The sequence below is a fragment of the Crassostrea angulata genome, chromosome 6 (assembly GCF_025612915.1).
Source record: "Crassostrea angulata isolate pt1a10 chromosome 6, ASM2561291v2, whole genome shotgun sequence".
Classification (NCBI taxonomy): Eukaryota; Metazoa; Mollusca; class Bivalvia; order Ostreida; family Ostreidae; genus Magallana; species Magallana angulata.
In genome coordinates, this window is record NC_069116.1 from 25,763,263 (window position 1) to 25,779,541 (window position 16,279).

Genomic DNA, 16,279 nt, shown 5'->3' on the forward strand with positions numbered 1-16,279 from the left:
ATGCCACCTCAATGGGGGACTATTTTCAGGCCCCTTGGGTCAAGGTGGTATTTCTTGTTCTTGGTCTCGTTTTGTGTCTGCTGCCATATCGAGTTGATGATCGGCGCTTAATTTGTATTTTGATGATTGTGAAAAATTGGCCATGACAAGCACTCCCAACAATTTGTGAATAGTTATTGTTTAAGTTTAAAATGTCAACGTTACAAAAAGAAAAGATAATTTGAATAATGCAGTCAGAATTGTCTAATGCTTATGATGTTCTCATATATATATATATATATATATATATATATATATATATATATATATATATATATATATATATATATATATATATATATATATATGTTTATCATCTCTGGAAAAACCAGATTATTTTAAACGTATTACAATAATGTAAACAGTTCTCAATATTGCAAGGTTCCCCAGCATCACAACAGATTAAGTGTTCTCGGATTCGTGTAAAATTGGAGCTTCACCTCTGCCCCAACCGGGGCTTAAACTCACGACCTCTGAACCGAATCTCTTAGCAGTGAGTGGCCACCACGCTAACCACTCTGCCATTTAGGCAAGAGGGAACTATATGTAAGTATACATGCTTTCAATCATTTCAGTATTTTAATCATACCAGGTGGACGACCATCTGTCTCAATAAACATTTCTATGTTTTAGATGATAATGGTAAATAACGATTGAAAATAAAATTTACAAAAACTCGGGATCAAATGACTTCCTCAACATAATGAATGGGAAATGCGGATAGTGAGTTTATTTTAAACACCCTTAGAGTTATGTTAACAAAAAAAGTTTTTTTTTCGGTTTGTTTAAACATGAATTATTTTTACAAGCAGCAAACACTACCGGTTTCAACAAATATGGACTAATGTGAAACAAGAACATTTACTTAACAAATATATTTCAAGCAAAATTTCTAAGTTAGATTTGATGGGTAATTTGTTGACCATCCAGCCTCCTTAATGCGGGATTAAATGTGACGTATGGAAGCCCAAACGACTCATGCAACATTCGAATTTCCAAAAAAATAACCAATCAAACTAAAAAGTACAAAAATATGAATATATACAAGTCTCGATAGTTTTGCTCCTTTTATTTTCCGGGAGCTCTCTCCGTATCATCGATTGGGGCCCTGAAGCGACCGCAAATTCCTGCTTCTTTGCGATAACTGATTAGCTTGCAAAGAAAACTTGAGCAGTTTATGAATACACAATATTATATGACCTTTTATTAACAAGTCAAATATACTATGATAACAATGACATTTTTGCTCAGAATTTGTTTTATCGAGGATGCAAGCATTAGATCAGAGGCTGCAAACTAACAAACTGTGAAATTCATTTAGTGGATATTCCATAAATGCCTAAAAGAAGGAAACGTATATATTTTCACTACAGTTTTATCACTATTTAATAAAAATATGCTTAAAATACCTAGTTCATTGATAAATGATTCGAACAATCAGCATGCATATTTTATGCATTTTTGTCTCATACCCTACCTCTCTTTGAGGATCATAGCAAATAACAGACAGTAACCAAAGGTTTGTGCAAGCGCTGTTTAAACTTTGGAGATGGTAACGCATAATGTATAAACATACAACAAAATATAAAGTTTACTATTAAATTGAATTCAGAAGTGAAACATTGTAATTTTTACATAGTTATATAACATTTTACAGCATTATTTCATTTTTGAAGAAAAAATCACAGTCAGAGCAATGCAGACCAGTTTTTCCAGTTTGTTAATATAATCAAAAATCTAGTCCAGTGCGACGCGGATTTTGGATATTGACTGGAATTACAGGATCCTGTTTGAATCTTCTTATGCCACTCTCATCTCGCTTTTCATCATCATCGTCATCGTTGCCTTTAAGGACGCCTACTGCTCGACAACATTTCAGACAGGCGCAACCCATCGCCATAACACCAGTTAGGGATACCAGGGTCAACAATGCATATTCTAAATATGGAAACCAAGTAGGCAAAAGAAGTTTCTGGGACTCTGTCGTTTCTAATGGTTTCACATGAAATCCTTCAAAAAAGGATACACATTCAATTTTGTTATGTTATCAATATGTTGAACAAATTAACAAAGATTACTTCATATCACAGAAGTACATGTACACACGCATACCGGTATTGTAAGAGCACGATTATGTATTAAACATATATTTTACATCACATTTTTATGCACTGCGTGTTTCCCTTGGATTAAAGAATAGTTACCTGTGTCACACCTGATACCTGTGTAGGAACTATCACAGGTACACATGAAGCCCGTGGGAGAATCAGCGCATGATCCGTGCTGACATGGAGTGGAGGCACAAGTTATTGCTATTCAAGACATTCAAAAAGTAAAGCAAGAAGATCATGGGATCACCTAAGCAGCAATAGTCATAAACATAATGAAGTCAACATGCTTACAATTAAGTAATATACATGGATATGAAAAAAAGAGTTTTTAGAATTAAAATTCCAACGGAGAAAGGTAAATGATAATAAGTATTTTATAAATGAAAATAGATATTAAAAAAACATTGTATATGCTATCATCACTCTTTACAATACAATAAAGTTTAAATATGCATCTTGAAGTACATTTGTTTAGAAAATTCTATTGCGACATGTACCCATGTACATTTGTGAAATAACAAAAAAGGGTTCTACACCGTTCCGCTTTCATGTTTTTTTCCTGTATGTGGGGGACTGTAGCTCCGATGCACGTCACCCCGCAATTTCCTGAAAAGCTGCAGATCAGCAGCTATTTCAAGATTTGACTATTGGAAATTACATTTAATTTTTTTTAGCAGAGATGAAATAATTGGTGTACGTACCTTGATCGCATTTATCACCTTTATGCTTTACGTCACACGAACAACTGAATCCGGACGCAGTGTCTGTACAGGTTCCATGCAGGCAAGGATGAGACGAACACTGTATCACTGAAATAAATGAAATAGTAAACTATTACGTAACGTTTATACCATTTCGTTCAATTTTATAGTTTATTTGTTTGCATTTTTCGCTCCCTTTTTTATATAAGCTGAATATGACGAAAATGTGTTCTATCTGTATATCTGGTGATTTCATCAATGTTTTGTTCAAATAATACCTTTAAAAATTATATAAATTATATTTTAAACAGAGCTAAATTGAAAGAATTGTCTATACAGGTTCCATGTAGGCAAAGGTGAAACAAACACAGTATCACTGAAATCATACAATGAACGCCAATATTAAAAAAACTCTTTTTCAAGTGACATGGATACAATCTGAGCTGCACTTTTTCAAATTTTGTTTTCATAACAATGACTTGTGATCTCCTTATCTTTGATATAACTCGACCACTGGCAGTCAAGTTTTGTTTCGGGTTTTTGAGGTCAGATTTTTAAACAAATGATCCGTTTTCTCTTTTTATAGTTTTGAATTGTAAGTAAAATGAATGGTTGCTTTGTGTAAAAAAATCTCCCTTTACATATTTAGTTTTGTAAGACTTTTTAATAACTTAATCAAAACCTGACCCAGAATTCACTTCACGTGAAAATTACCAATGTAGTAAATGTCGAAAAAAAGGATCACATGATTGTTAAAAACTTACACTAAGATTCACTTTTGGAGAAGTTTGTATTACTCTTTTTATGAATCAGTCCTTATATTATATAAATCAATTTCTGCCGACGTAAAGGTTCATGTGAACGGTTCCTTGGTTTCCAAACCGTAGAATTATGTAAATTATATCCTTGTTGTTCTTCATTTAATCACATATTTAAGAGAGAATTTGATAGGGATGTGATACTGAAATATACCTCGTGGTGAATCAATATATTTTTCACAACAGAACATTTCAACTAGATAATCACTCACTTTTGACAGGTATGATACATGTATGTCAATGTATCAAAACTTTGCAATATTGTGGTCACCATTTAATGATACACTTTAGTTTCATAGCATGCAATATTTTCATCCCCACAGAGCTACGTATTAAACGAAAATGTAGCTCCTTTACATACACTTTTTTCAATAAATAACTCTTTCATTACTACTCAGTCAATGATTAATGACAGGGTAAACGTCTGTAAGATATCCCAGAAAAATACCTGACTCGTGTAGCTCGATCTTCATCTTAATCAACATTAGTACGTAATTACTGTTTCTAATAGAAAAAAAGAAAACGGCACAAAAAGACACGGAGGGCTCCTGGTGAAAACAATTCACTACATGGGTTCAAGTCCCTCTTATAAACGGTGGTACACCTTTTTCTTAAACCGACTATAGTAATTTGTAGAAAGTGTAACACCGTGTACTTCCAGCTAGAATACGCACATTTCTAATACTTTAATATCCCAAATCATGAATGCAGAAAACATGTTTATTAAATACATGTACAGTGTACTATGTCATATAGAACTAATTGCTTTATTTGAAAAAGAGTTATGGTATTTATTTGATCACAAAGAGCTATATTACACCTGACCATCTGTAATTGATCTTTATTGATTCCTTGAGAATCTTTTTTGCATCTCCTCATAATAAAGAGTTCCAATTAAAAATATCAATTTTATAATTAGTTTAAAAATGATCAAAATTTTCTTGGATTTGGTTACATGTCTAGATGGTCGATCGCGAGTGGTTAGAACTGTGGCCGCTCACTGTCAGATGCGTATAGGTTTTAGAGGCCCCGGCGGAGATATAGTTCTAATATAGTGAATTACGCTGTGTTGTTGATGTATTTTTTTTTATATCAGCAATTCAAGTGTATTTTCAAGAAGATTATATAGGAAATTGCATACTCTAGTATTTTGCAGAAATGCCTGGTAAGGTACCCTAATTTTTTACAAGAAAGTTTGTCAAAGTAGTAGTAAACCATTAACAAATTCCTGGAAAAAGTTATCAATCAGTTGTTTCACTTTTAATATGATTCTTAAACAATATTAGACCACAGTAATATACCACAGAAATTAATACAAATATCACTTTTTTTCAACATGTCATATAAAAAATTAATACTGACGAGTGTTGCAGTCTATGCCTTTGTACCCAGGATCACACGTGCACACGAAGGATGGAGGATGGTCAGAGCACGTGCCGTGTTTACATGGGTTGTCGCTGCACTTCACCGTGTCTATAATAGAACAATGTTTCAGTAACATGAAGCATTTTAATTTTTACATTGCCCACATTTTATGATTTTGAGGTATAGTTATACTCTCACGCATTTGGTTATTATTTTAAAAACTTAATTACGGGCAACATCATTAAAATAACAAAAAGTAAAAAGAAAGGCTTAAAATCCATGTAGTCGGTTATGTAAAAAATCACGAGTTATAAAAGGGTTGATACAGAAACTACACAATAAAAAGTGGAATATACCTGTACCTTAATTTGAAGTAAGATATTTCCTTATTACAAACGTAACACTGGAACATGTTGTTTCTTGTAACATGTGTGTGTGCAAATTGCGTTTCATTTTATCTAATATGAAGTCCCATTAAGGACTCTTTTCAACCCGTTTTTTAAGAATGTTTTTCATTCATATATTTTTCTTGGGAGATGTGACTCATAGCCCATAGTGACCACTCACCAACCCTCGTGGGCTACAACATGACCTTGTTTTAACCGAGTGATATTATAAGAAGTTTGCTGTTATGTTAATCAATTTGAACCAAGCTTTTTAATTCTGATAACCCAATAGGTAAGGATACAATTCAATCTTTAACAATCCAACACGCTTATTCAGCTCAATATTAGACGAACTTGAAAGATAACAAGTAGTGTTTATTATATATATTGTTTTCAACATGTATTAAAACATAGTATATGTAATTAAAACTTTGGACAGTAGCAAATGAATATTCAAATGCCGTATCTTCATTTAATTAAAGTTATCAGTATTTAGAATTGAGTTTCGTTACGTTTTCATTTAAGTCACCTTTAATCACACTCTAGTTCTAAAGTCAAAACAATATCTTAGGTCAATTAAATTGAACATATGACACGAACATCTACATTGATTTGACACGTTCTATTATTCAAATCAACGTACCTGATAAAATATTTACTAAATAGCTCTAGCTGTCGTGCACTGCAATATTGACATTACACCAATAAACAAAATACATTAATTAAAAGCTAAACACGACTCGTAAAAGACATTGTCCGCCATATTTCTTTAAAATCGCCCCTTTCCATACCACCCCTATATAAGCCACATACTTTCCTACAGTTCAGAATATTTGTTGTAGAGGAATCACCTGCATTAAATCGCCTATTACTCGGTCGCAATGATATTTTTAATTTCCATGTTTTTTTATCAAATGAATGACAATATGTAACATCAGAAACATTATTGCATTATTTCAATGCATAATGCATTATTAACAAACAGAAAAATGGGCATAGTTATATAAATGAATAATTATAGCGCACAAAATCTAATACAAGTTAGAAACAGTACACTTTCGGTTGTTCTATCGATATAACAAAATCGAAGGGATATTAACTGTCTGACGATGCCAATACAACCTTCAATTGCCAACAAGAACAATAATATGACAAGACAGATAGTTAATCGCCTAAGATTTTAAAAGAAAAACTGCTTTATCTTAAAATAAAAATAGAACCAATTTATTACATCATACACTTTCAAAACGTGATAAGATATATCTTTGGCGGTTATCATGCAGCAAGGAAGTAATCTCCTCTGTCAAAGGTATCGAACTTTATTACAACATGTCAATGGCGCTTTGTGGGGTTTTTCTATGTAAAAGCAGTCAACATTTCTCGTTCACGTGCACATATATAATCTTAATCTTACTTGTGTCTGATTGATTGTCTTTTTCTCATACATTATACATCAATTTTTCGTAAAGAAAAGATATTATTAAAAGCATTTAGCACATACTATCATAAAAATCATTGTACAAAAATCTATCAACTGAAGGTTCCAAAAAGGAAGTCCAAGCCATACATCTTATTTCATATAATTCTTACACTATACGTCTAAGCTGAATGTATTGAAAAATTCAAATATGCCGTATGATAGACCACTGCTTAAAAAGTTTTAAACCACCTTTGTGGTCAAGGTACCTAACCTGTAAGGTGACATATCTAGCTTGATAATAAATTCTTAAAGGAAAATAATTTTTTCTGAAAGAAAATCAGATTTCCTAAAAAATAATAATTTAGAATTTCCAACCGAAATAAAAGAGGTTAGGAATTTAAATTCCGATACGATTTTTACAAAATTGCATTATGATCCAATAGGAAGTTTTATACTGGCAAATTACATGTACCTGTCTACATCAAATTCCTACAGAATATACATGTACTTTTCTCCTGTAGGAAATATAATATTTCTATAGGATTTTAAGAAAATCCTATAAATTTTTCATACATGTATATCATTTAGAAAAAATGATTCGTTTTTCGGAATTATTATTTTACTAGGAGATATTATTTCTTTAAGGTATATGTAAATATCTCATCTGTGGGATGAAATTTACTACAAACAAAGGTGGTTATATACTGTCTAGACAATGGTCCATCAATTGGTACATATGGATTTTCATGAAACTGCATCTTTATCGGGTGCAAAATGTCACCTTGACACTGGAATAATTATCATTCACAGTATTGCAGTTATTGTCCTTCATCATTTACCAATCAAGATGATATTTTTTGAGTAAAACAAAATATATTTCAATGTAACAGCTTAAAGTGGCAAGATTCAGTTCCATTATTTTCAAGTCTGTAGTGCGTAACCTCTACGATATTAGGCATACGGTAACCAACACAAATGCATCTTCTGTGTTCTGAAAAAGGATCACTTCTATTGTGACCCTAGAGAAACTTTCTGTTGATTAATTTTTTAATAAGCAGCATATCATAACATGTTTGCTTATTTCCCATGTATAGAAAAAATATCTTAATAACTTTAGTGTAAAATATGTTATAATTTGAACCTAGAAAAGGATTTAACCAAAACAAGACAAATGATTGCATTAATCCCAGATACACCGAGCTTTAACAGCAAATAAATTAACTTAGAATTTATTAATAAAACAGCAATAACATTTTGTGGCGAGAGTTTGTCACAATCCAATCTATTTATACAAAAATGGAATGGAAATACTCCGGCGGAACCCAGAAAAAAAAACAACCTGCCTACAGGGATGAACTCCTGTGCCCATGGTGCGATAGCGCCCCACAGATGACTGTGGTGGAAATACACCTCTTTGTACCTCACCAAGAGTTTGTGCCACAAAGCCACAAATAAGAAAATCGAGTTCTGTCTCAGGCCCTAACTCTAACCTGTCTCCTTTGGTTAAACACAGTTAACAGGGATAACACCCTTCGGTAGACCCCCCCCCCCCTTCAAAAAAAAAAACCAAAAAAAAAAAAAAAAGCAAACAAACAAAAAAACCCCCAAAACTTGCTTTTAATACCCCAAGGATCAAAATGGTCCCTCAGGTAAAACTAAGGTAATTTGAGGTTACCCCAAATTCTCCCAGTACTGAGGATATATTACCCAACAATTTTATCGAGACTAGAGAAATCCTCCTTCCTGATAATCTAAAATTACAAATTCCGTTGTATTATCATAATTTATAAACTATCTATAGGATGTTTACTATTATTTAAAATCAAGAAACTTTAACAAATACCCATAAAATGGTTAGAATTCAGAAAATGTATGAAGACTTATCATCAAACATGTTTCAAACATTAGTTTTTAACCTCGACAAAAGGTTACGTCCCTTTAACCCTTGAACTATTTTATTAAGATTGACTTGAATTATACAATGCTCTTTCATAAAATCGAATAAAAGTATATACAAAATATATTTTAACTTGAATACAAGTTTTACCTTGACAGCAACCACCGGTGTAACGCGGTCCGCATATGCACGAGGATGAAATTGAGGAGAACGTGCCTCCATTCTCACAAACACGACAAGTTTTGTTTTGAAGTCGTTCAAAATTATTATGAAAATGACAATGCTGCAGACAATGCTCAATATCGTGGGGAATTACATTAGCAGCACAACAGAACACGCGTTCCCGGCTCTGCTTTTGATGTCCACAAATGCCAATACAACTGCCCCAAGGTCTCCAATCGAAAATATGACAGTCGTCAGATCCATCGGATGCACAGTGCTCCTCATTTTTGGCTTGTGAAATTAGGAACCAGTACAATATTATGTGAAATAATACTGATCTATACATCATGATGATAACCGTTTTAATATAAGAATAGAGAAAAGCGATGATTCTTATACTTTTTTACAAAAGCTCAATAGTATTGATAACTCATATGACATGTAACATACATCTTGGACATTAACATGAAAGACCTCAATAATTCCTCTTTTATGTAATGCAGATTACCTTTAAAAAAGGAAAGCTTTTACTGAATCAATTTTGGCTTAAACTATTTGTTATCTTTGCAACAAACGAAGTCTTGTTACAGGTATAATCTTTTTTTTGGGGGGGGGGGGGGGGTCCTTGTTTCTCTTGTTTGTGATTTACAAATTACACATGTTTAATTCAAAGAGTATTGAAGTTAGGTAATTATCTTCGTGTAAATGATTCTCCATATGTTTTTCTGTCATGAACTTCATCGTTTTATGGATTTTTGAGATGGTTGACAGTTTGTCATTGTCATATATTTCATCCTGCGTAATAAGTTTCAGTGAAGCAATCACTGTTTGTAATATAAACTGGAGTGCTTGGTAAAAGACGCAGACGCAGAAAAAAGTCTCAATTATTACAAGATCTGCGCTGAACATGTACTATTTCTAAAATTTAATATAAAACTATTGAAATTGCTATTTCTAAATATAATATAAGTAAACCATTTTATACATTAAAATAAAAAATCGTGTCTAGAACCTTTAAAATGTGCTGGATGCATGTTAATTTGACATTTAGATATAAAATGACCTGATTTGTATTTTTCATACTGATATAATCTGATCAACTATCTGATCAACTATCTTAGTAGTTGGCGGTTAGCGCACTAACAACTTGAGTATCATGACATGCAAAAAAAAAAACCTTTTGCTTTTGATTCAACATTACCAAAGTTAAACCTATGTCCCTTTTTACAATCATATCATACAAAGTTTTCTTTTTAACCCCCTAAATTGTCCATTTCCCTCTGTTTATCCTTTAGTTTTTCTTCAGAAAAACAAATAGATATTATTTCTATGAATTCTGCTTTATAGATGGACAAACAACATTTCTGAAAATAACTACATGCACGTTTTAGTATGGGATGGCAAAAATGTAAGTCATAATCCTAAGATTAAACAGACAAAACTTCATAAAATATACCTAATCTTTTTTTATCAATGATTTTAAAACGACACAAAGCTTTTATTTCTATTCTTATTTGATTTTAAAAAACATAACAAAAATTTGTCAAACAAACATTCTATCCATTTTTAAAAGTTATAGAAAAGTTTTTCGTCAATAAAAAAGCAGGTAGCGCTGATCCGGTGACTTTGTTTATTTTCCAGATACTTTTCAAGTGTCACGTATTTCGATATCTTTTCATGTAAACTACGAAGATTTTCTTTGACAAAAAATTAATTTTATCAATGTTTATGCCTTATCATCTTGAAAACTTCTTTAATGTGCCAAATGGTTTTTATTTTTTTTCCTTTTTTAAAAGCAGTAAATGTTTCTTTGATACATGCACCAGTGTTATTAAATCAGACGGTGCAATAACAAAGCAATATTAAGAAAACAATTCCATTATATCTTGTAAAAAAAAACTTTCGTATCGTGCGTTTAATTGGGAAGGGTTTTCTTTTCTACAATTGCAAACTGATATTAAAAAGGAATGTGTATGTACGTACACGTATAGAGGTAACTTTTTTTAGTTAATTTAAAAGTAATTTCGACTCGTGGAATACTACATTTATAACTTATCTAACGCATTAATTTGAGTTTTGTTTGTAAAAATGTTCTAAAAACATTCAAAAGTTATCAAATTTAAATTCAATTTCAAAAAACAGAAACACAAACTATATAAATTGTATAATTAAACAAAAAGTCATATTATGATATGCTACTTTATTTGCCAACAAAATACATTTTGCAATATTAATATTATAGTAAACTATTTACAGAATAATAGATGTAGTATTTCTTGGTCAGAATTTAAGGGTTTAGCACACCTATGCGTAAATCCTTTTCCGTATCACATACTCTCTCTCTCTCCTTGCTTCAAAATGTTCATACTTCACACACATAGGCTTTTAATAAAGGGTGTGCAGTGACATTGAACCAAGTTTCTAGGTGAAAGGCTAAGATCATAGCAGACCTACAAATGTGTAATTTCCTTGCCCTGACCATTTGTTCTGTACCACTGATCCTATCTGGTTCTTACTGCATGTAGAGAGCTTGAACATGTTTTCCTTCTTGGTTTATCTGCCTCGTATGACACCCAAATAAGGCCAACGATTTCAATTTTCTGTAGTCAACTTTCCATACTTGTGTAGCAATATACCTTCATCACCTGCATATAGTGGTTCTCTTGGTTAATTCGATACACAAGGACATGCTCTTCGTATGAACAGTTTCTAAGGCGAGGCAAGCTACTGACAAACAAGTTGATAAAACAGGGCTATCAACAGTCTCGTTTGAAGTCATCTTGTCGTAAGTCCTATGGTCGATACAACAAACTTGTCAGCAAGTACAATCTTTAACTGGGTCGCAAGTTGACTGACGTTTTTCATACTAATTGTTAGACCATAATTAATAACTTAATTGTCTCAGGCTTTTCCGTTTTTTGCCGATTACGACAAAGAGCATACGGCGGGTGTGACCGGTCAGCAGAAGATGCTCACTTCTCCTAAGCACTGATCCTACTTCTATCATTTTAGAGGTCCGTGCTGATCTGCTTTGAATTTGTATTTCGTTTAATGGATTTTTGAGATGGCTGACAGCTTGTTATTGTCATCTTTTCATGGATACATATAGGTGTTAGAAATAATTTTAAGTTATAGGTTAAGGAAAAGCATCTTCTAAATTATTTTCAATTGTTCATTTTATTGAGTACGGGGCCCTTAGGAATGTAATATACCAATCTCGATGATGATTATGTGTAGCTTATTTAGTGAATAAAATCAATTTATGTCGGGTATAAGGTAAACCATTGAAAATTAATGGAGATATGTACGTACCTCAAGAAAATTATTTTTTTACGCGTTTTGTTTTATAGCATATTAGGATCTGATAAATCTTAAATGAAGGAAGTTAAACTGATAAGCAAACAACCAACCAGTCGACGAGTGCATACTAAAACAAATCAATGCATTTATCTATAACCATAAGATAAAGAATCATTGTACTAGAAAACTCTGGTCCGAGCTGATTTAAACTTAACAAGAATCATTATGTCTTAGTTTAATTTCTTTAAATATCACAGCAAGACTTCCGGCAGAATAATCTTAACTATGACGTCAAATATCAGATTGCTGATTAGCAAGTTACGAAAAAGGACCAATGCAGCGTTGCTTTCCTGCAGGATTGGCTTTTCATACGTTTCAAATGTAAAAAGGCATTATCTGCAGTTTATATTGGTAAATTGCATTGATTGCACATATCACTGAAATTTGACAAACTTTTAAAGTTTTAAGTATTGCAAAACCTATTTAAATTAAATTTTCTACATCAAAGAAAAAAGCTCTCAAGAGCCAAAAGCCCCTGTTAGATTTTTTAAATTGTCTGGTTTTTTTCTGTTGTACGTCTGTAAAGTTCAATATCTTAGCTTCAATCAATTCCTTTGAAAATGAGCAAGGGTCAACTAAAAAAACATTTGACTTAAAGGTTATTTCATTTGATATCAAAAAGCTATGAGAGCAAATATTGAGCAATAGGAGGCTTTATTTGTAAAAGGGACATACATGTAGACATGACTCAAGATCAAATCGTTTGAATGTTTTTCATTCTTATGTATAAAAAGACTTATTTAGGCATTTTAAATGATTGACCAACATTCATATTTGAATGTTAGAGGTCATATTACAATCGACATAATGAGGCTACAATTACTTGTTTTTAAAACAAAGCTCACACTGTTTGTTTTCAAATTAAGTTTTGTGCAGAAACAATCATATCTTTTAAAAATCTGTTAAAACAAGATAAACTAATTCAATGCGATAATGAAAATTTTATCAGCGAAACAAAGCAATGTTTAATAGAAACTTATACTTATTACCAACGTGAACAATTGTGACAAAACCCGAGGATAGTTTACGTAACAAAGAACTCTGGCTTGTCTATCTCACTTGTATTTCGATATTTAATCATCATATTTTGATGAACCATTAAGAATAGCAATGTTAACCATTATAGACATTATAAAACGAAAAAAAATATTTGAACTTAATTCATGTAAATGTATCTGAAAAGCATAAGCTCCATAAAATTTAAAAAAGGTCGTTTCTCATGACCACCACCACACAAAAGAAACGTTATAATTGAAAAAAATGGTCATATTTAAGAATTGAATTCAATATTTGTTTTATACGATATAAAATGGTTTGGGGCAGTTTACGCTTTATAAACCGCGAAGCGGTTTATAATAAAGCGTAAACTGTTCCAAACCATTTTATATCGTATAAAACTAATAAATTTTGAATTCATTGCTAATAATTTGATTTTTTTTGCCTTTCATTGTAGATAAAAACGTCATTTGACCTTTAAAATGACGTAAAATTGTAAAAAAAATTCAAACGTAACGTCAGGCGTATTGATACGTTTTTGACGTTAGTCTTACTATGACGTAGGCAACATTCTTTATACGATATAAAATAATTTTTTAGCCAATCAGAAAGCGCGTTACAACCAGAATTAAATTATATAATGATATACACTTGTAAAAATAAATATTAATTTAAACGTATATTAAAAATTTCAATATTCGCTGTATTAATTATCAGACGCTGAGCAAACTGTCTTGTGTTCTTATTCTCATTTTCCTTACATAAAAATAATGATTCCTCAGTTACTCTACGTAACCCAAAATTTAGTTTTGATCTATTAGGCAATATGATTCTAGCGATTTTCTACCTCTGTATATCGCTTGTAATTTGACTATTAGCATTCAAATTTTTGTCAATCATTCAAAATGCAAAGGTAAATACACAGGATGAATCTCTGCCATTCCGTCAATTGAAAAGTGACTGAAAGGTAACTGAAATGTGACTGAATGGCATATCTGTGACTTTCAGCCACCTTTCCAGACCATTCAGTTATTCAGTTGACTGAATGGCAGAGCTTAATCCTGTGATAATTTTAAACATAAAAATTAAGAAAAATTAAATTTTGACCCCAAATTGTGTTTAACTCCGTTAAAGAAAATACAATCATACGTACAATTTTTTATGTTTGAACAAGTCAAAACATATTTTACAGCTAATGGCTTTCATAAAGGTAATTAAGTTAGTTTTTTTACGTGGAAAAAATAACACGAGTATAGGGTTTAAATATAAACAAAAAGTTGTCTGTCGACCCCATCGGCAGGAATTGTTTTTGTATAGTGATTTAGAGCCATAATTAAAAGGAGACGAGGTGACGCTCAAACTCATGATTTACCGAATATCGAAATTTTTTACGATTTGTCCACATTAATATGTTCCTTAAAATTCATATCTCCAAATGCCAGAGGCGACATTTTTGAATTAAATGACATTGTCAGATAATAACTCTTAATCATATTATAAGTGTTTAATATGATATTGTCGTTTTCTTCATGAAATTGAAAATTATCTCACCTTGACAGCAGTCGCCTTTGTGATAGATATCACAAGCACACAAGAGAGAAGATATTAACGTTCCACCATTTTCACATACACGACAGGGTTGCGAAACTTCTAGCTTAAAATCTGAGCTCATATTACAGTGTTGTAAACAATGTTCTGCAGTGTGAGGAATAACGTTCATTTGACAACACATATGACGTACTCTTTTCTGTGATTGTAGTCCACAATTACCCAAACAATTTGACCAAGATTGCCATTCAAAAACATGGCACTCAGGTTCCGCATCACAGTCTTCTATTGAAAGTGCGCTTTGGCAAATAAAGCATTGTAGCAAAAATGCTTTCAGAAGAAGCATCATTTTCAAGTATGTAACAATTTACCTTCCTCGTGTACAATGTGAAAAGGTATGAATTGCAGTCGATTAAAACTACATTGATTTTAGTGCAATTACGTAACTGGAAATCTTTAAAATGAATAGATTTAAACAAATGATTGCAATGTAATATTTATATCTAATGGCATGGCAATTTCTGATATCTAAATAACGATATTATGCAACATGAAAAGTCATGTGAATTATTAACTGTGCCTCAACCAAGCAGGATAATTTATTTTTACCTTATTACACAAAATGACATGCCGTGCAGAACTTCATATGCTTTCTGATATATACATCAAGTTAAAATTATAAAATAATTTAAGGTAAAGCCGCCTAAATTGTACAGTTAAACAATCCCATAGTGTACCTATGTGTATAAATGACAAAACAATGTATTTGCGATGGCCTATTTATGAATTAACACAAAATAATTGCACGTGGGTAAGTTCAGGATTTTCTTCTGAACTTACTTTGTTTATAACTTCGTCTACCATTAGTTTATCAAAACTTACATAAAAAATATAAATTTAATAATGTAGATATGAAAATACTTCAATAAGCAGCATTTATCTAACTGGATATCTTATCATAGTATAAACCATGATATTTGACATACTCTGTTGTTTGATAGCAATATTTCTCAGGGTTAGTAAGAGAAAACAATTTGATCTGTAATTGAAGCGACCATGCCAAATGAAAAGAAGAGTGTATAACAGGTTGCGCAAAAAGAGATATTTCATCTCCTATTGATATTTTTGAAAATATATTTATCGGTGTATACATGTATATATAAATATTAAGACTTAGCAATATATGTAGTAACAATAACAAGTTTTTAAACACTGACATGTTTAACTGATTGCATCAATTATTGGTTTAATCTATATATTCAGCTCGCTTTATTGTTCAGATAGTCCTACTATATTGATATGGAAGTCAAATGATTTCTTATAAACATTTTGTATAAATTTATCATTCTCACCTTGACAACATTTGCCTTTTTGATGGATGTCACATGCACACAGAAGAGAAGATTTTAGCGTTCCGCCATTTTCACATACACGACAGGGTTGCGAAACTTCTAGCTTAAAATCTGAGCTCATATT

At 31.8% G+C, this 16,279-nt stretch overlaps 1 protein-coding gene across 1 annotated transcript; it reads right to left on the reverse strand.

The window, feature by feature from the left end:
* Positions 1–1,685: 1,685 nt before the first annotated feature.
* On the reverse strand, positions 1,686–9,333 carry LOC128187428 (delta-like protein 4). Its single transcript, XM_052857872.1, has 5 exons — positions 8,888–9,333; positions 5,032–5,142; positions 2,852–2,959; positions 2,244–2,351; positions 1,686–2,049 (listed from the first exon to the last, which is right to left on the reverse strand). The coding sequence occupies exons 1-5, from the start codon at positions 9,246–9,248 to the stop codon at positions 1,769–1,771; spliced, it is 969 nt and encodes a 322-aa protein (XP_052713832.1). The 5' UTR covers positions 9,249–9,333; the 3' UTR covers positions 1,686–1,768.
* Between the last annotated feature and the right edge of the window lie 6,946 nt (positions 9,334–16,279).